Below are 20,054 nucleotides of genomic sequence, written 5' to 3' on the forward strand. Positions count from 1 at the left end.
AGTCTGGGAATGGACTGTATGCAGTTAAGTAAAATGCTCACCAGTTCTTTCCACCAAATCATTCGTAACGGACACACAAAAACTGTTTACTCTTAGCGCTTATTATTTATTTGACAAATTACCCCTATGGATGAATAAGGGGAATTTTATTTATTTATTTTATTTATTTTAAATGAGAATTCATCACCTTTTTGAAAAACAATAACAAAGACCTGAGTCATGTTGAATCCATTCGTTCTGTGATTATTCCCAGGATTCCGTCATTGCTATTTTATAACAGAAGCTAAAGACAAATGACAGTAAAACTGATGTTAGTTTTAAAAGATTATAAAAGCGGTTCTATTTCTCGGAGCTTAGGAAGAGGGGGAAGGGACATGGAATTCATTTGGGTGATTTTCACACTCTAAAATTAATGGAGAATCTATAAACTACACATTAGTTTGAAAATGACATCAATCATGTCCATGCGCATTTAACTATGTGGTCTACAATACAGTCTCTGGAAAACAAGAGATTACAGTAAAATATATCAACAACAAATTATTCTTTCTTAACTAAGTAAAGAGCTTCATTGCTTTTTCCCGGAAAGAGTTATCTACCAATAATGTAAGATCTTATATTGAAGAAGTTGGGGCCAGGCAGTTTTGCAAGACAACAAATTTTCTTGTAAATTGTGCCCACAGTAGAAGACAAAACAGGAGGAAAGCCACAATCAAAAGTGATACCAAAAAAAAATGAAATCTCCTCGCTTAAGTATCTAAAATACCACTAAGAGTACAAAGATCTGGGGCTGGATCTTCACACTGGGAGATCTTGTTTTCTTGTTTGTTTGGTTTGGTAGCGGCTATGCTTTTTTGTTTTGCTTTTTGTTGTTGTTGTTGTTGTTGTCGTTGTTGTTGTTGTTGTTGTTGATGTTGTTGTTGTTGGGCTTAGTGTCCAGATATTCTAATGTTTACACCATTGACATGAAGATGCCAAGACGATGAAAATTTGTCGACGATGGTGATTTCTTTTGTTTCATATTATTTTGTTTTTGTCCTACACAGTGTTCATTTGTTCCATTTTTTTAAAAATGGAAGCTCATTTGTTTTGTTAAAAAGGGAACTCGAAACGTCAACGAGTATCTGCCTTAATTTTTAAATTAAAGTTAAAGCATAACACATCATCTCACTTTATCATCACTATTTTAACAACAGCAAAGTGCGTATTATTTTGTATTAAACGGAAGTAAATCAATATTATGATAAATATTACAATCTTTTCAAGTAACTAAAAATCTTGGACATTCACACTTGTTCATTTAAAAATCTCCGACGAATACTTAGTCGTCCTCGAGAGTGTTACTTATAAACACTATTCACGACTGGAGGACACAAAAGTAAAATGTCGGTAGAGGAAGAAGAACTTGGCCCAGGTGGCAAAAGTTTAGCAGATTATCCCTCGTAAGCATTAACATCTTTTCATTTTTATAAACCTTTCATAGCACTTTTCTGGACATTCATTCTTTCATCCAACCATTCATTCATGCAATCATTTTATAGCAATAGCTACATTCATTCATTTATTTTGTTTCATTTCCTTTTTGCTTTTTTTGGTATTATTTATTTATTTATTTACCTTTTATATTCTTTATGATGAAAATAATATTCTTCACATTTCACGATTTGGAAAAAGTACATTACAGCAAGAAATAGACCCAGATCGAGTTGCTTTCTTTTTCCCTACCAGACGATGGCTGCCAATCTGTGTGAGTCGTAATTTTGTTGTTCTACTCTCTTATGCTTCTGATAGTCTCTGTAGCCCTCCAGCCCTGCTTGTGAAAATAATTTAAGGGTTTGTTATTCTCCACAATTCTATTTGTTGATTTCACAGTATATTCCAATTTTTTTTGCGATAGTGGTAGCTCACCAATTGGTATAACGTTTGACGCGGTCACAATGGATGTAGTTTGAACCCGCGTACCGTCAGGAAAGGGGGTTTCTATTCCTGTGCCTATCCAATCGTGACTGGGTTATAGAGAATTATAAAAGCCATACGATATCAGTTATTGTTACGTTTCACCGTTATGTATTTGTTCACAGATGATGCAATTGTCTTTCTTCGATATTCTGTATCTCTGAAATAAAATTGAGATTGAACAAGGACAAGGCCTTATTCATTTATATCGAAGAAACTATAAGTATGACGGACGCTAGAGATCTCGCGGAGATCACTGCAATAAGATGTCCTGCCCCAGGCTGTCTAGAATCATGGACATCAAACATCCCTTCAGACGTCCTGCTCAGACTCAGCGACATCCATGAGAGGACTGCTCATCCGACTACATCCCCTGCAACAGCGCCCACGGCCACAGGGGTCAAAGCTGAAAAAGTCAAGCGGCCAATCATCTCTGTGTCAGGAACAAGCGAGGAATGGACATACTTCAAGCAGAGGTGGTCGGAATATAAGCTCGCCACCCGACATCATTTTTCAACTCCTTGAATGCTGCGACGAGGCCCTCCGTAGGGACTTATCAAGGAGTTTCACTAACCTCACGTCATGTGATGAAAATACTCTCCTCGATAATATTAAAAAACTCGCAATCCGCCAAGAAAACGTCATGGTGGCTAGGTTACAACTCCAGCAGATGCGACAAGACAGAGATGAACCAGCCCGGACCTTTGCCGCACGCAACAAAGGTCAAGCTAGTGTCTGTCAGTACGATTTGAAGTGCACATGTGGAGTCAATGTCTCATACAGTGATCAGATGATTCGGGACACTTTGATAATCGGCTTAGCAGACGACGACATTCGCTTTGATGTGCTGTGGCAGGCTGACCAAGACATGTCACTTGACAACACCATCCGTTTTATCGAGGCTAAGGAAAGCGGGAAGCGCTCGGCTGGCAGGATTAACCCCCTTCCTCTAACGCTCACGCCCACATCAGTCAACGCAGCAAGTAGCACGTATAGACAAATGGAAACAAAACGTCTCACTGGGCAAAACCGACCTCCTGAAAGGAAATGCGGCTATTGTGGTAGGAATGGACATGGCACTAAGAAACAAGACAGAGTCAACCATTGCCCTGCATACGGTCATATATGCACCAATTGTGACATTCTGCACCACTTTGAAAATGTCTGCAGAAAACCAAAAGAGAAAAGGCAAGGCAACTCTGCAACAGCTCTGTTTGAAGCACTATGTTCAATCGATCGTCTTGGCCATCACGTCTACAATTCTGCACGCGAGTCATGGGAAAAGCGCCCATCTGCACAACATCCGACAGTCCAAATTAAGATCCAAGCCCTCCCGTCAGATGCTAACGACCTTGGAATCGATTCCACCCTGTGCAACCCAACCAGTACGGCAAAAGCACTGGCCATTGCAGACACCGGCTGCCAATCATGTCTTGCTGGTACCTCACTCCTTACACAGCTAGGTTTAACTACCTCACCCCTACTTCAATGAAAATGAGAGCTGCAAATCAAGACCACATCGAGATCGTGAGTGCCCTAGCCCTTCGAATAACAGGCTTCACAAATCCATGCAACGGAAAACAACGCGTCAAATTGTTTACATCTCGCAAGCAACTGACAAATTTTTCTTATCCATGGAAGCCTGCAAAGACCTTGGTATCATACACCACTCATTCCCCTCAATAGAATCAGCCATAATAACAGACTCTATGAAGACCATCCAATCTGCCCTACATAGTGAATCTAATAATACTGCTGACAAAGACCCTTGCGATTGTCCCCCTCGCCAGAAACCACCACTCCTCCCAACAATCCTGTCCTTCCCAGCCATAGAAGAAAACAGACAAAAGCTTGAACAATGGCGCATAGACTACTATAAAAGTAGCACTTTCAATGTCTGCGAGCACCAACGGCTGCCAATGATGTCTGGACCCCCAATGAGACTCCTTATCGACGATGAGGCCACGCCTGTTGCACACCACACCCCTATCCCAGTACCCATCTACTGGCAGGAACAGGTTAAGGCTGGCCTTGATCAGGACAATCAACTTGGCGTACTGGAACCAGTTCCAATTGGGACCCCAGTGTCATGGTGTCATCGGATGGTTGTCTGCGCTAAGAAATCGGGAAAACCTCGCCGAACCGTGGACTTCCAAGCCATTAATCGCTATGCCGCTAGAGAGACGCACCACAATCAGTTGCCATTCCACCAGACCCGCATGGTTCCACACAACACGAGAAAGAGTACCTTCGATGCCTGGAATGGCTATCACAGCATAGCACTAGACCCCGAGGACAGACACCTGACTACCTTCATAACCTCTTGGGGCCGATACAGATACCGCGTGTGCCCTCAAGGGTACATTTCATCTGGCGATGCCTACACCAGACGATTCGACAAGATTATAAGTGACATCGGCAACAAGACAAAAGTAATTGATGACACTATCATGTGGTCCCAATCCATAGAAGACAGTTTCTTCCAAACAGCCAAGTTCCTGGATACATGTGGCAGGAATGGGGTCATTCTTAACCCGTCAAAGTTCTCCTTTGCTAAAGAAACAGTCCAGTTCGCAGGGTTTGAAATTACGCCCACAAGTCTTAGAAGCAATTCAGAAATTTCCCAAACCCCGCACAATCACCGACGTGAGAAGCTGGTTTGGCCTTGTAAACCAGGTCGCATTTGCCTTTGCGTCAGCATAAAGAATGCAACCATTCTGCACACTGCTTCAACCCAAGACACCATTCATGTGGACTGAAGATCTAGACAAGCTGTTTGAAGAATCTAAGTCCATCATCGTCCAAGAAATTCAGAGAGGCGTGGACATATTTGACAAAAACAAACGACATGTCTGGCCACTGATTTCAGCAAAGATGGCATTGGATTCTGGCTACTACAAAAGCATTGCACATGCGCATCAAACAAACCATTCTGCTGCCGAACAGGGTGGAAAGTGACATTAGTGGGCAGCCGCTTTACATCACCAGCAGAGGCAAGATACGCCCCAATTGAAGGAGAGGCCCTGGCTGTGGTAGATGCCCTCAACAAAACTCGTCATTTCGTGCTAGGCTGTCCCAACCTGATTATCGCAGTTGATCACAAACCCCTCCTTAAGGTGTTCAGTGACAGGAACCTGGATGCCATCCCAAACCCCACGACTCAGGAACTTAAAAGAAAAGACACTGAAATATCGGTTCCAGATCACTCATATCCCTGGTGTCCATCATGTTGCTGCAGACACCATCTCACGCAAACCAGTGGGCGAAGCCGAACACATCCATCTACCCGACGATACAACCCCCATCTCCACTGACCTCAGCCTCCCTACTCTGCCTCATGACTTCCTCGTGGCCATCAGAGCACAACCTGCAAACCCCAATTTACACGCAGATGAAGAAATACCCCTTGGAGGGATCAGCTCAATAACTTGGAACGATGTTCGTGTTGCCACCAGCAGTGACCACTCAATGGTTGAATTAATTGACCTGATAGAAAATGGCTTCCCTGATGCAAAACTCAATTTGCCAACAGAACTTAGACCTTACTTTCAATTCAGAGACAAACTTACAAGTTTCGACGGTGTGGCTTTGTACAATGACCGCATAATTATTCCTCCTAGTCTGCGCGACAAAGCCCTTCGAGCCCTCCACTCAGCTCATCAAGGTGTGTCCCAAATGATCTCCCACGCTGACGCCTCATTTTTCTGGCCTGGGATGACCGCTGCAATAAGTTAAATGCGAACGAAATGCCAGTCTTGCAACCGCATAGCCCCAACTCAACCAAGTGCTCCCCCTACCCCGCCAATGCAACCCCCATACCCCTTCCAGTGTATCTGTGCAGACTTTTTCCAATATGCAGGACATAACTACTTAGTAATTGTCGACAGATATAGCAATTGGCCCATCGTGGAAAGAGCACATGGTGGATCCACATGCCTCATTTCCAGCCTAAGACGCACTTTCACTACTTACGGCATCAGTGATGAACTCCCATCTGACGGTGGCCCAGAATTCACCTCTACAGCCACAACAACGTTCCTGCGCAACTGGGGGGTCCAACACCGTCTCTCCTCAGTGGTATTCCCCCACAGCAACAGCAGGGGCAGAGATTGGCGTCAAGACCATCAAACGAATGATCATGGACAACACCAGTCGTGACGGGAACCTTGACACAGACTCCTTCCAATGCGCCATCCTTCAGTATCGTAACACGCCAGACAGGGACACTCGGCTATCCCCTGCGATGTGCATATTTGGATGGCCAATCAGGGACTTTATTCCAATACACCCAGGAAAATATATCCCCCATAAAACCTGGCAAGAGGCCTTGGCCAACAGGGAAGAAGCCTTAAGAAACAGGCACATGAAGGATGCAGAAAGACTCTCTGCCCATACTCGCATTCTACCCCCCCCCCCCTTACTGTTGGAGACTGCGTCAAGATACAAAATCAGACAGGGCCATTTCCCACGAAATGGGACAAAACAGGAATCGTTATTGAAGTCCGTCAGTTCGACCAGTATGTCGTCAGAGTTGATGGATCAGGCAGAATAACTCTAAGAAACAGAAAATTCCTGCCCTTCTACCGCCCAGTGATTGCCAGGGCTCCTCTAGCCACACTGCCTACACCCACCACAACAGTGGCAAAGAGCAATAATTCAAAGCCTGCAACACCCAAGGTGGTCTCCAATTCAGCAGGCCAGAAAGCAACTCCAGAGACAGTACAGCCCGATGCTCCACCGCTCGAAGAACCACCCAGCAACGGTCCTACTGACGAAATTATCCTCCCAACTGAACAACCTAACATACCGATTGTTCCAACCGGTGATGCCGAAGGAACTCCACCTCCTAGGACAGCTCGCTTGCCCCGCGCTTTGATAGCCCTCCAGCCATATCACAAGTCTGGTCTGAAGGAAACGGACCAGCTACATGAGAGGCGCTCAAGAATTAAATGACTTTCATTTTACGTTTCTTAAAACTCGAAAATCATTTAGTATTATTTTTCTAATCTATATCCCTTTCCTCTATGTGCGAAGAAAGCACCATATTATTGCAACTGATCATCATTTTTCTAATTTAATATCAGTCTTTGTCCCCTACTTGTCAAGAAAGCACTATCCAAAGACTTGGGGGGGGGGGGGGGCATAGAGAATTATAAAAGCCTTACGATATCAGTTATTGTTACGTTTCACCGTTATGTATTTGTTCACAGATGATGCAATTGTCTTTCTTCGATATTCTGTATCTCTGAAATAAAATTGAGATTGAAAAAGGACAAGGCCTTATTCATTTAGGTTGTTTGGTCTAAGGTATGTTAAATGATAGCATGCAATTTTTGCTGTCTTTTTTTATGCTATCAAACTTGAAAACATCCTGCTCCATTGATCGTATTAGTATGAAGAACTATTTTCAAGAGACTTACTTGCTGATCTTCCTATTGCCCAATCAAGACTCCGTCTCAAAGTCTAACCACGGCAATCCAACATATATATATATATGTATGTTCCGATAGCAAATCCAACTCATTTAATATGCGTTTGGGCGTTGACAACTTGCTACAATCCAAATATGTAACATGCCAATGTTATAGCGTCAAAGGTTTTGGGTAAAGGCAGGCCATCGGTTGGTGTGTGTTAAAAATCTTGGCTGAAACCGGACACGTTGAAACAATATTTTGTTATTTCATACCTTAGCAAACAAATGAAGTGGCTGAATTTGTCAGGAAAGGATCCACTTAAAGCTGTGTTAGAGATTTTGAAAGTTATTAACTTATGATAACCTACACTTACAAAACGCCATATTTATATTTCAGTTTGAAAACAATTCGTATGATTACCACATAAACGATTGTTTTTCTAGAAGGCATAGAATACATGCCGACCAGTTGTGGGTCCTCCAGATTCGGAAAAAAATCCTTTTTAAATTATTTTTTTCGTATACAAGCGATTAAAAATGCATGGATTTGAACGTTGTACCAATAAAGTTCTATATATGAATGTGTCAGAATATCGGAATTAGTGCTCACAAACAAGAAGGCCTCCCGATGCAAACGGTAGGCATTACTGACATTTGTTATGGTATTGACGCTGTGCGTTTAAGTAAACGGTCATCAGTCTACCCGCTTGATCAACCGTAGCGAAATAAAACGACTTGAAATCTTAAGGTTTATAGTTTGACGGAAATAATAATCCAACAGGCGGATGAAAACATTAACAAGAAACTGAGTGACGTTAGCTTCATTTATTATACAAGACAACGATTAAATGAACGGAATCAAGATAAATTCTGAGCGATGCAACTCATAAATGAAATAGGATTCAACAGGATTGGCACTTCATGTAATTTTGGCATTTTCATTTTTATTATATATATTTTTAAAAATTAAAAACATGGCGGTAATTTCATTGTTTACAACTATATTTTTCTCTTCTTTGTTTCCTTTTGCAATCATCTGCTGTCAAGCTATGAAGATTTCCTTCAATCGTTCGTGCTTCCCCTTGACGTGGCCTTCCTGGGCGATGTTCACTTGTGTCACATGATAGTAGAACTGGGATACCGTGGATCTCGAGAGGGATACTCTAGAAAGAAGTTTGACGCTATCCGACAAAGGATTGAGGAAAGGAAAAGAGCTGCACAGGCTATGCTGGTGAGTTTTGTGGATTCCTTCGTGATTTTAAAAAGAAATATTATTTGTTGTGGCATCTTTGATCTTATGCATTTTTTTATGTTTGCCAAGACCGTGTCTTTAAAATTCAATTATTGTTATGTAGATTCATAGTGCTCTTTTCGCATTATTATTATTATTATTATTATTATTATTATTATTATTATTATTATTATTATTATTATTATTATTATTATTATCATATTATTATTATTATTATTATTATTATTATTATTATTATTATTATTATTATTATCATTACTCGTATTATTATTATTATTAATATTATAATTATTATTATTATTATTATTATTATTATTACCATTTCATTACTATTATTATTATTATTATTATTATTATTATTATTATTATTATTATTATTATTATTATTATTATCATATTATTATTGTTATTATTATTATTATCATCATCATCATCATCATCATCATCATCATCATCATCATCATAATCATCAAATGATTATTATGTAAGCGGGCGATGTTGATGTATTTTTCAAATCATGCAATCTGTCAGAAAACCGTAATCAGTGCTGATTACAATTTTGAAGACCGTGCGATGCGAGCCCTCCAGCAAAGAGAGGAATCTAACAGGACCGGAAAGATGGCCAGCATCATTTATATAAGGACTCACAATACTAATGGTGAGTATGTAGAATTATTAATGACATAAACTTTATACTATAACGCATATTTTTCAAAGAGCTGCCCAACAGGTTGGTAGAAATCAGGTAATAGCTGACGTATACTAAATATACGTACCTTGCTATGTATAAGGTTGATAGGCTCTCTCTCTCTCTCTCTCTCTCTCTCTCTCTCTCTCTCTCTCTCTCTCTCTCTCTCTCTCTCCTCTCTCTCTCTCTCTCTCTCTCTCTCTCTCTCTCTCTCTCTCTCTGGGTGTGCTAGTGTGTGTGGCTGTGCGAATGTGTGTACGCGTGTTCTTCTTCTCTCATTCATTCACTCACCTTCATTTCCGCTTATTCGTGTTCTTTCACTAAATGTTCAGCATGCAATCGTGCATATATTTATTTGTTGTTGTTTTTTTTTTTAATTATTGTAGTATAACAATAAAGATCAGGAATCGGAGAATCCTTATTGTAATTCTTATTCAATAATATTAAATATGGATTACAGAGTTAATGATGCTTTATATTCTTTAAAGGAGTTTTGATCCGGTCCTTCCCCATTTACCAATGCAGTTATTGTGTACTTTAATCTTGTGGCGAAGAAGAATAAGACGGGGATAGACACACAAACACACATATCTTATATATATATATATATATATATATATATATATATATATATATATATATATATATATATATATATATATATATATATATATATATATATAAGACTCATCAATCGAACTTAATTTTAGGGCAGGAAATATCTGGTTACATAGATTACTCGCATCGGCTGAGCACAGAGGATTTCACCCCAATTTTCCAAGAAAAGATCTTATTTGTACCAAAAGAAACGGATCTAAGTTTTTACAATTGGGAGACAACGCTGCGAAAAGGCAGGAACTCTCCGAACTATGAGGTAAAGATATTCCTAAATAAAATTAACGAGTCAGCATTAGTACTCTGATAAAAAGCACCAATGAATGAATGAATGAATGAATGAATGAATGAATGAATGAATGAATGAATATAATAATGATCCTTAAGATATTTAAGAAACTATGGAGCAGGCACCGGTGTTAGATAAAGATCTGGACAAGTGTATATGAAAGGTGCCAGACAAAGCAAGAAATATAAATACAAGAAAATAATATCCTAAAAAATCAGTCTATCTCGACCGGGGATCGAACCTCAGATCTTCTGATTACAGGTCACACGTGCTACCATTACACCACAGAGGCTCCCAAGGCATATATTTACAAGTTTGATAACAAATTTTAATCTTAGAGTTAAAGAATTTACGTTAATTTAAGAGGGTTCCCATTACAACAATAAGACTATAACAGTTTGGGTTATCAGACTTGAAAATAAGTGTACGAGGTTTGATCAAGATAAATTGCCCTGACTTATGATGGAAAAAATTTACAATTTCTGATATGATTACATGAAAAAATTGGTCACATCTTGTTCGCACTCTTTATGCTACTGCGCATCGAAACACACAGGTTTTAACAGTTTTATTATTTTTACTAAAACAATGATCCTCTAGAGAATTTACACTGTTTCATATGCAAGCAACTTACGCACCACAAAGTATAAGATGAATTCATCGTTTTTCAAAAAAATTCCGTGCTAGTGATTATGAGTTCACGTCATACTTGTTTCTGAATAAAAACAATTCGCTTTAATTGTTATAAACTTATCATTTATGTGGTAAGCATTAAATTTTGAATTTATTATTTATGGCAGAGTATCTACATCATGTCACAATTGCCAAAGACTGATATGAAATCTCCAGCTTTAAATCATTTGACATAGTGATTGTATACTCAATATGGTCAAATTAGCAATGAATGCTGTTTATATCTCTTTGAAAGTTTTATCTATGCATAAACGTTTCCCAGAGCATTTAAATGTTTTTAAAACATACATGGCTCTTAAACGATTTGGTACAATACGAAATCTCTATCGGGTTCACTCTCTTAAAGCTGCAAAAAGAAGTCTTCTTGTATCTATCGATAAGCCAGCCATTAAAGAGGACGGCTATGTTATTGGAATTTCACAATCAACCATGAGAAGATGATTGTCGAATTGCGACAGAGAGATCACCAATGAAGAATGACGTGGTAGGAAAATGATCTTAGACAACTTTGATATGGATATCATCTAAAGATGTATGGAACTGGGTGAACGTCGACAACATCCGACAAAGGAATGGAGTCTGATCATTCTGGCAGAAAAAGGCCCATCGCTTTTGGACACAGGATCATTGTTATTCTTGCAGGTGGTGAAGATACTGGATATTTAGAAGGATGCCATTCCATTTTTTTTTTCTTCTCTGCATCATATGGAAGGTTGAGACTATCATTCTGGGGTCAATGCAGAAGTGTTTGAAGACTGGCTAAAGAATAGTTTGCTGCATTCCTCGAAGCACCCAGCAATAGTGTATTTGACAACGCTACCATTGGGTGGTTCATTGTCACTTCAAGGCGCCAACTTTAGCAAATATAAAAACTGACATAATTTCATGGTTTCAATCGGGCAGCAATACATATTCTGACCATGTATCAAAGGGCTAACTATACCCCTTAGTGAAAAGAAACGAACCAGAAACAGTTTTCGAAGACTGATCAGGGAGCTTTGACACGAGGTTGCGCGACTTCCCCCATAATATCACTGTGAACGCAATAATAATAATAATAATAATAATAATAATAATAATAATAATAATAATAATAATAATAATAATAATAATAATAATAATAATAATAATAATGATAACAATAATAATAATTATTATAATAATAATAAAAATATATACTTTATTCATCCAAAAAAATGGAAATTCGTTTACAGACGTGGCATGAATAAAAATGTATAAACACAAAGTTGAGATTCTATGGCGACAATGTATACATATATATATATATATATATATATATATATATATATATGTGTGTGTGTGTGTGTGTGTGTGTGTGTGTGTGTGTGTGTGTGCAAATGCACAAAAATGTAAAAATATACAACCAAGAACCAATAGCAGCACTTTATATATTAATTTGATAAATTGGCCTTGTGTGTGTATATTTATAATATAGTATTTAATTTAAATCACAGTTGTGCGTTAAGAATTCGAACACCATGTGGCAAAAATGAATTAAGGTGACGTGTTGTCTTTGTTTTATAGATATAAGGCGACGGCTTCTCGTGGAGAACTTAATATATTTGTGAAGGGAGTGATCGCCATCCTTCATAACTTTCTCCCATTTTACTTATACAAAAATCGAAGTAATTCGGCTTAAGTAGAGAGAACGATTGAGAGGAGCACAAAATTTACTCTAACTGACGTGGCAATAAATAATTTAACAAGGGAAAACTGGGAAAAGGTATGATCCGACCTTCGCAAATTGGAGGAACATTTCTTTTCATTAGATAGAGTGATGCTCGTAATCTTTCCATAGTCGTTCCATTTCTCCTTCTCATCATCCTCGTCATCAGAATGCGATGATTGAGATGTCCAGTATTTCTTGGTTTTCGTTGTTGTTGTTATTATTGTCGAACACGTACATATTTATGGAAACACAGTATCATAAATTGATGAATTTCTACTTTTTACTAGTCTAAATGACATTTATGGAATCCTCTTTGGCATAAACCCAAGCTATTTCTCAAAATCTTGCAATCCAAATAATATTGGAAGTGCGTAATGTTCACTTTCGTTTGTATTCATCAGTTTACTGTGTATAGATAGTTATAAAATGTAGATGTCTGATAGTTAATAATTGCCATTCGTTCCTTCATATTAAAATACTGTGAGCGCAATCAAATAATAATAATCGTTTAAGTTCCAATTAACCGGACATTCCATTTTAACTAATTCCTTCAAAATGGATAGCGGAAAACCATAATTTTGATAATGTAAATCTTCTATGAGTTCCGATCCTTACCTGTTATCAATTTTAATATGTTATCTGTAATAAGCGAAATCGTTTCCTATTGTTTTTTTAAATTCACCGTAAAATACTTTTTAATTAAGACAAATTGATTCAGGGATTCATACAAATATTTGCAGCTGCGCATTGAAGGACAACTTATTAAAATTCTTAAAATTGAAATCTGGCAATTGAAGAGAAAGCAAATATGACCTATCCAGACTCACAAGGGAAAGTGAAATATCTCCACCAAGGAATATATTTTTGAAAATGGAATGGTTTAAAACGGGGAGATAAGAAGGCCACCTTAAGAAGAGATCGATTATTGAAACGGTAGAAATACAGAAGATCCAACCCAAGACAATCGGACTTCGAAATTCCTACCGGTCTGTGTACCGCAAAGACTGGGTGGATTTGAGTAAAAGGTCAAGTTGTCAGATTACTGAGATTCTATAAGTAACAATACTTCGGTACATTTGCCGGATATATTTTAAAATTTAGTAGTGATGTGTCTGTACGCTAAGCATGCCCTTGGTAATTTCTGTATTCACAAAATGTTTTTATTTGATTTTGGGCTTCAGGTTCTTCCAACGAAAGACGGCCTTGTCTTCCGAAATCGGCGTGACGGTAAGACTATGAACCTAGACCCAAGTGCCAATAGTGTAGGAGAAAACTCGTCACGAACCGTCGTTGAAACAGACGTCTATATCAGCATGATTATCTTTGACCACTATAATCGTAGACGGGTTTGAGATGTATATGAGGCAAGCCAGAAATAAGATTTCATAAAAACAGACCTTACCAGCTCCAATATTTATCTATAAATCAAATAGTCTGTCTTAACTTTCAATATGTAGCAATGAAAATCGAAGATGAGAGCGTTTTGTCTGTCTCATCATGTCTTTGAAACTAGACGAGATTATCTCATTATCTTGACCAGTTTTAAAAAAAACATTTTACAAAAGTGCCTACTATCTCTGCTAAATTGTAAAAGTTACATTTCTGAATTCAAACCAGTTTTGTTGTTGTTGCTGCTGTTGTTTGTTTGTTTATTTGCATTTGTTGTTTTGTGTTTTGTTTTTGTTTTTGTTTTGTTTTGTTTTGCATCATTTTTAAAAATTTATTTCATTCCACGCTTATTCTACCTAACGCAATTTGTAATACAAATGTTTATTTCAAATTACGGCCCATTCTTAAGAGGCGCAACTCTTAAACGATATCATACTGATTTCTTTTCATGTTACTTATTACCTTAAATCATTTTAACCATCTAAGCATTTATAAAGGAATAATGCGATTGCTACCATACAATCACATTTATTGTAGACTTTTTATTCAGATTTTCTATTTTCTGTTTTTCGGATTGGTTTGCTTACGTATAGTATGATTGTTAATATGTGTCGTGAATACAAAAACTATTACCGCTTAATATTTTATTTCATTAATTGTTGCAATATGACTACGATAAATGTCTTTATTGCTTCAATCCAAAATCCATCTATCATATTAATTATTGTAATACAAAAAATAAAGGTTTTGAACTAGTTTGCGCAAAAAAACGCAATTCGTATCATCGGTATTGATTTCATATTATACTGTAGAGAAAATTGTATGGATCTATTCTTCAGCTGAAGAAGCTTAATTCTTGTAACTTTTGTTTATATAGTGCATCATTCATTTGACATCTTTGTTTCGAGGTTACCTGGTTTGTTCATAGTTGTTTTTATCATAAGCAGTCACTTCCTTACAATCATATGAGCGAAAAATAATTAATTATGGCTCGCTTGTTTGTCTTCAACTGCTAAACATCTTGGAGCGGACATGAATAAGAACATTTTTATTTTGATTACCTCTGCATATTTGATTCCCATTCATTATAAAATCACAAATAAAAAAGAAGGAAATTTGAAAGCAACCAATTAAAGATGTTAAGATTTGATTATTTTTCTTACAAGACACATTCTTTACCCAAAATTGACAAGAGTTAAGAAAAATGCTTGAAGCAATTCGAGATTAATATTTTGATATGAGAACAAAAAATGATATTGAATCACTCAATATTCCAATAAAAAGCATTATCCCTTTACAGTTATGATTTCCGTTGGTAATACGATTTGTAACTTACCTTTCTAGTCAATTAAAAATTCCAACATAGATCGAGATATTTAGGTCAAGTTTAGAATAAGTCATTGTATGCCTCGGTAATATTATAATCATCGTGTGGCAATATTAGAAAACCCATTATTTCACACATTTTCTAGAGATAAAGTGAAGTTGATAAAACATTTCATACAACATTACAAGACGTTCAAAAAGTATGTATTTCTAATATAATATCAAGAGAGGGAGGGTGTGTGAAAGTATAAAAGCCGTTTGTAAGTGCAACGACTAGATACCTGGAGTAAACTTCACCTCAGAAAACAATAGATAAAAATAAATGTCTGTATAATGATTGTTAACATTGCAAAAACAGTTTTTATATTTTAAAATAGTTTTCGATCCAGATTTACGGTCTATACTCATCCTGCTTTCTACTGTACATCTATTTGACATAAAATAAATACTTTGTTATTTCGAAACCAAAAATATTTTATCGTGACAATAATTGTTTGGAGAAATCATACAGGTCATACATATAAGTTTGAAATTAACCTTTAAAAGTTGACTTGCTTAAAAGTTTGTAGTAAAAGGGGAACGATTGCCTGATTATAGAATTTTAAAATCTAGTTTTAAATTAATTTATCGTTTAAAGGGAAAAGTAGTGTGAATTTCATAAGCCTAAAGTTAACAATTTTCATTGAGATAAAGATTTATATTATAGCAACTCTTATTATTGCAAAAATCGAAAGAATTCCGAGAGTATTTTATAGAGAATTTAGAGGTATCTAATTTAAACATTTGAGATGTAGACAGTACTCCATTAAAATGGAAATGGCTCTGCGCATGGCGGAAGTCATCGTATTTTAACAAATGAAAAGAGGACCACGCCCACTTTGTAGACAGGGCGGGTTTGCCACCTTTTACGAGTGCGGCAACGATTTCGCTGCCTGGATAAGGACAATAGTGTGGCGCCCGGGATAGGGCTGCTATTCGGGCACCGGGTTTGTATCAAATTTAGTCACACACCGGGGCGAGCAGCTCATGTGGCTCGTTGGCTCGATACCCGGGATGGTCTCGTGACGGTCGACCGGGATTTACACCTTTGCCCTCCCGTGTGCCTCAAGCCCCCTCACCACTGCAAGGTAAAGATCCATCAGGCTTTTGAGCGCGGTGTCCGCAAGGCGTACCGTACGATTTTGGACTCGCTACCTGCGGAGGAGTCGGACTGGACGACCCCGTTCAGTCCCCGAGAAGTGGGTGCAGCCATTAGCGAAGTGAAGAACGGCAAAGCAGCAGAGATAGATGGTGTATATCCCGATATGGTGACGCATCTGGGCCCCAGGGCACGGGCCTGGCTAGCAGAGGCAATATCTGACATCCTTGCAAAAGGAAAGCTTCCACAAGTGTGGAAGCATGCGAAGATAGTTGCCATCCTGAAGCCAGGGAAGCCGGCGAAGGAGGCAGACAGTTACAGACCCATATCGCTGCTGAGCTGTCTTTACAAATTGTTGGAGCGTGTTCTATTAAACCGATGGGGGCCGGTCCTAGACGCTGCCCTGCCACCTGAGCAGGCAGGCTTCAGGGAAGGGAGGTGCACCACGGAGCAGGTCATTGCCCTTACAGAGCATATTGAGCACGGGTTCGAGAGAAAACAGCAAACAGGTGCTGTGTTTATAGACCTATCAGCGGCGTACGATACGGTCTGGTGCGATGGGTTAATGCTCAAACTTGCAAAAATCATAAGGTGCAAAAAGACCTTGAAGTTGTTCTCTTCGATCTTAGGGGAAAGGCAATTCCACGTCGCGCTGGGAGACGTCACGAGCAAAGTTAAGGAAATTGAAGAATGGGGTCCCTCGGGGGTCGGTACTTGCGCCAATGTTGTTTAACGTTTACATTAGCGATATGCCGAACACTTCCTCCCTGAGGCTGGGATACGCAGACGACTGGGCACTCGTTACTCAGAGTAAAGTGTGGACCCGTCTCGAGAGCGTACTCAGCGAGGACGTCACCAGACTCAAATCCTACTTTGACAAGTGGTACCTGAAGATGAACACTTCAAAAACCGTGGCCACTGCATTTCACTTATGCAGTGGTTGGCACACCCGTAAACTGAATGTCCTAGTCGGGGACCAGCCACTCCCATATGAGCCGCGTCCAAAATATTTAGGGGTGACGTTGGATCGCAGCCTTACCTATCGGGTTCATCTTGAAGGGGTTGCCCTGAAGATAGAGAAACGCAACAGTCTTCTGAGGAAGCTGGCGGGATCGACTTGGGGCGCTAGCCAAGCGCTCCTGAGAACATCCGCCCTGGCACTATGCTATTCCACCGCGGAGTATTGCGCTCCAGTGTGGGGTAGAAGCAGAAACGTTGAGAAGGTGGATGTAAAACTTCGCAAGTCGATGCACATAGTGTCGGGAACGCTAGCAACAACCCTAGAGAATGGGGCCCGATAATGGCAGCGATCCAGCCCCCCGATGCCCGGAGGGAGACCATTACGGGAAACTGGCTGAGTAAGATCAAAGAGAGAGGGAATGGGGATACCCCTCTCATGCGCAAAATGAACGGTGCCCCCGTTTCGAGCCGAAATAAGTCCCGGCAACCCTTGTACGCAGAATCCCTGACTACGGACAGAGCTGCACATACGAGATGGAAGTCGGTTTGGACGAATTCAATCCCTCGTGGGGGCGGGGACCTACACTCCTCTAAGCTTGGTGAGAAGTTGCCAGGCTTTGATACCAGTAAGAGGAGACACTGGGTAGCTGCGAATCGGCTTCGGTCGAGGAGCTGCCTAACGGCAAGTGCGTTACATCGGTGGGGTCTAACTTCCTGTCCAATATGTCCACGCTGTGGGCAAGAACCCGAAACGGCAGAGCATCTAGTCGAAAGGTGTGTTGTGACGATGCTACCAGGCGGGTTCGCGACGGTGCACGAATGCGGACCGGACTTTGCTGATTGGGTCGATCGTCATAACATAATAGTGTGAACCATAAGAAGCTGCTGCTGCCTGGATAGATCATCACAACATTGAAGTGAGAGACCATTAGAAGCCGCGACACGCAACGGAGTTAGATCAAGACATGGCGAAACAGCCACAAAGTTACACCGATGGGGATACAAAACTTCACCAAACTGCCCTTTTTGCAACGACATCAGTCCAAACACGGATTATTTAATCACTTAGTATCCAAATACTGCTATAACTGGAAGAAACGAGGCGATCCACACGGCTGATGAGACTTTTATTGAGTTGTTAAATAACCTCAAAGTGGAGATGTGACGTGACCAAAGGACACTACTGACCAGATTGCTAATATATCGCAAAATCTATCTGACAGATCTGACATACTTAGCATCCTAATCACTGATGGTCACTAGTGGGGACAAAACACCTTCAATTCAAACCGACTTCTGTGCTTGTGAAGCGAGTGCTGAATCAGGTAAGCACCCACCCACCCCCCCCCCCCCCCCCCCCCCCACCCCTCCCAATTATGGCACGCTAAAGAACAGTTGGTCAAAGGAGGAGGAAGAAGAATGATGAGGTTGCTAGTGTCTGATTTTTTTCTATTATCAATGGATCAATATTAATTAGCTCACCTTTATATTGAGATCGATTGCTTTCTCCAATTCCCTTTTCTGCTTCTCGTAATTGGTGGCAGTCTCAAGGTAGCGATCCCCTTCAGTCCCACTGAAGGTAACACAGTACTTACTCAAGTACTCCTGGAGTTTTTTGACATACACCATTGTCTCTGAAAACCCTTCACGTAATGTCTTCAGAGCTTTTGCAACCATGGATTGGACCTTTAGGAAAGACAATATATCTTACTCATTTTAATGTTTGATTATTTAGGAATTCAGTGGCTTTTACAACTCCCAAAAGGCGACTAAGAAACAAGTTTAAGTCTGTTTCATCTCTCCTCTTATTTTAAGAAAGATTAATAATGATGCAATATTTATTGCGCTATATGCAAAAAGAAGTGACGATTATGGAATTTCTCACAAGTGGCAAATCTCTTCTTTTCCTCCGATTCATGAACCGACTAAATTGACAGATTTTTTATTTGCCAGTTGTATAAATGCCGATACGGAAAGCATACGTTTTGACAAAGCTCTCACGTTTTAAGTCAGAAAGAAAAAATTATATGAAGAAAGAAACGACAAAGACAGCAACCTTGAAATGAAATTATGGCAAACGAGAAAGATGCAAATTTCTGTGAAAATCAATGTTTGCTGCTACATTCAACGAACAAATAAAAACCCCGAATGCTTTCTCACAATCGCTATAACCTATTGTTAACACTAACATTTTTACATTGGATTATTATCCACTCTTGAGAGGCGCGTAGAAATCGTGGAATTTATGCTCACATCTCTTTTTACTCAAAACATTGCATTGTCTAATATACATCACGAGTCTCTGGCAATTTGACTTACTAGAGTGAGGGAGTCTTCATCGACTGTCAGAGGATCCAGATAATTGATGTGTCTCTCGTAGATATCCTCCAATTGGGATTTGCATATAAGGCCGGAGTAACGGGCCGGACGAATTACCTAAGAATAATCAATGATATATTTGAACTCTTTTGGAGATATGATTAGAGACATAAAACTGTCAGAATTTTTTCTTAAACTAACCTTAGGGAAGAATGCAATTTCTCTATCAAATTTGTTATCGTACTACTAGTACAGTATAAATTATATATAGAAACATTTGCCATTTAAATCAATGTATTAAATTTACACTTTATTGTGCTCTATTT

General features: G+C 39.1%; 2 protein-coding genes across 8 annotated transcripts in view; one reads left to right on the forward strand and one right to left on the reverse strand.

Moving 5' to 3' along the window:
• The window catches only part of LOC144965492 (uncharacterized), a 52,703-nt gene that overhangs the window by 10,088 nt on the left and 22,561 nt on the right, over positions 1-20,054 (reverse strand). For all 7 annotated transcript variants that reach the window (XM_078900884.1, XM_078900887.1, XM_078900885.1 and 4 more), the window contains 2 exons: positions 19,729-19,845; positions 18,892-19,095 (listed from right to left, as the gene is read on the reverse strand). In XM_078900884.1, coding sequence (XP_078757010.1) covers positions 18,892-19,095; positions 19,729-19,845 — 321 coding nt within the window. The remainder of the gene's footprint in view (positions 1-18,891; positions 19,096-19,728; positions 19,846-20,054) is intronic.
• Positions 1,240-15,279, forward strand: LOC144965493 (cilia- and flagella-associated protein 299-like). The gene is made up of 5 exons (XM_078900890.1): positions 1,240-1,442; positions 8,417-8,600; positions 9,153-9,279; positions 10,020-10,183; positions 13,778-15,279. The coding sequence occupies exons 1-5, from the start codon at positions 1,384-1,386 to the stop codon at positions 13,946-13,948; spliced, it is 705 nt and encodes a 234-aa protein (XP_078757016.1). The 5' UTR covers positions 1,240-1,383; the 3' UTR covers positions 13,949-15,279.

Source organism: Berghia stephanieae, chromosome 2, assembly GCF_034508935.2.
Source record: "Berghia stephanieae isolate SIO BIC M18660-M18661 chromosome 2, UCSD_Bste_1.3, whole genome shotgun sequence".
Classification (NCBI taxonomy): Eukaryota; Metazoa; Mollusca; class Gastropoda; order Nudibranchia; family Aeolidiidae; genus Berghia; species Berghia stephanieae.

Coding starts and splice junctions, on each gene's coding strand:
- LOC144965493 (XM_078900890.1), top strand. CDS start 1,384: ATGTCGGTAGAGGAAGAAGAACTTGGCCCAGGTGGCAAAAGTTTAGCA. Junction 8,601..9,152: donor GAGCTGCACAGGCTATGCTG/GTGAGTTTTGTG, acceptor GCAATCTGTCAG/AAAACCGTAATCAGTGCTGA. Junction 9,280..10,019: donor AAGGACTCACAATACTAATG/GTGAGTATGTAG, acceptor ACTTAATTTTAG/GGCAGGAAATATCTGGTTAC.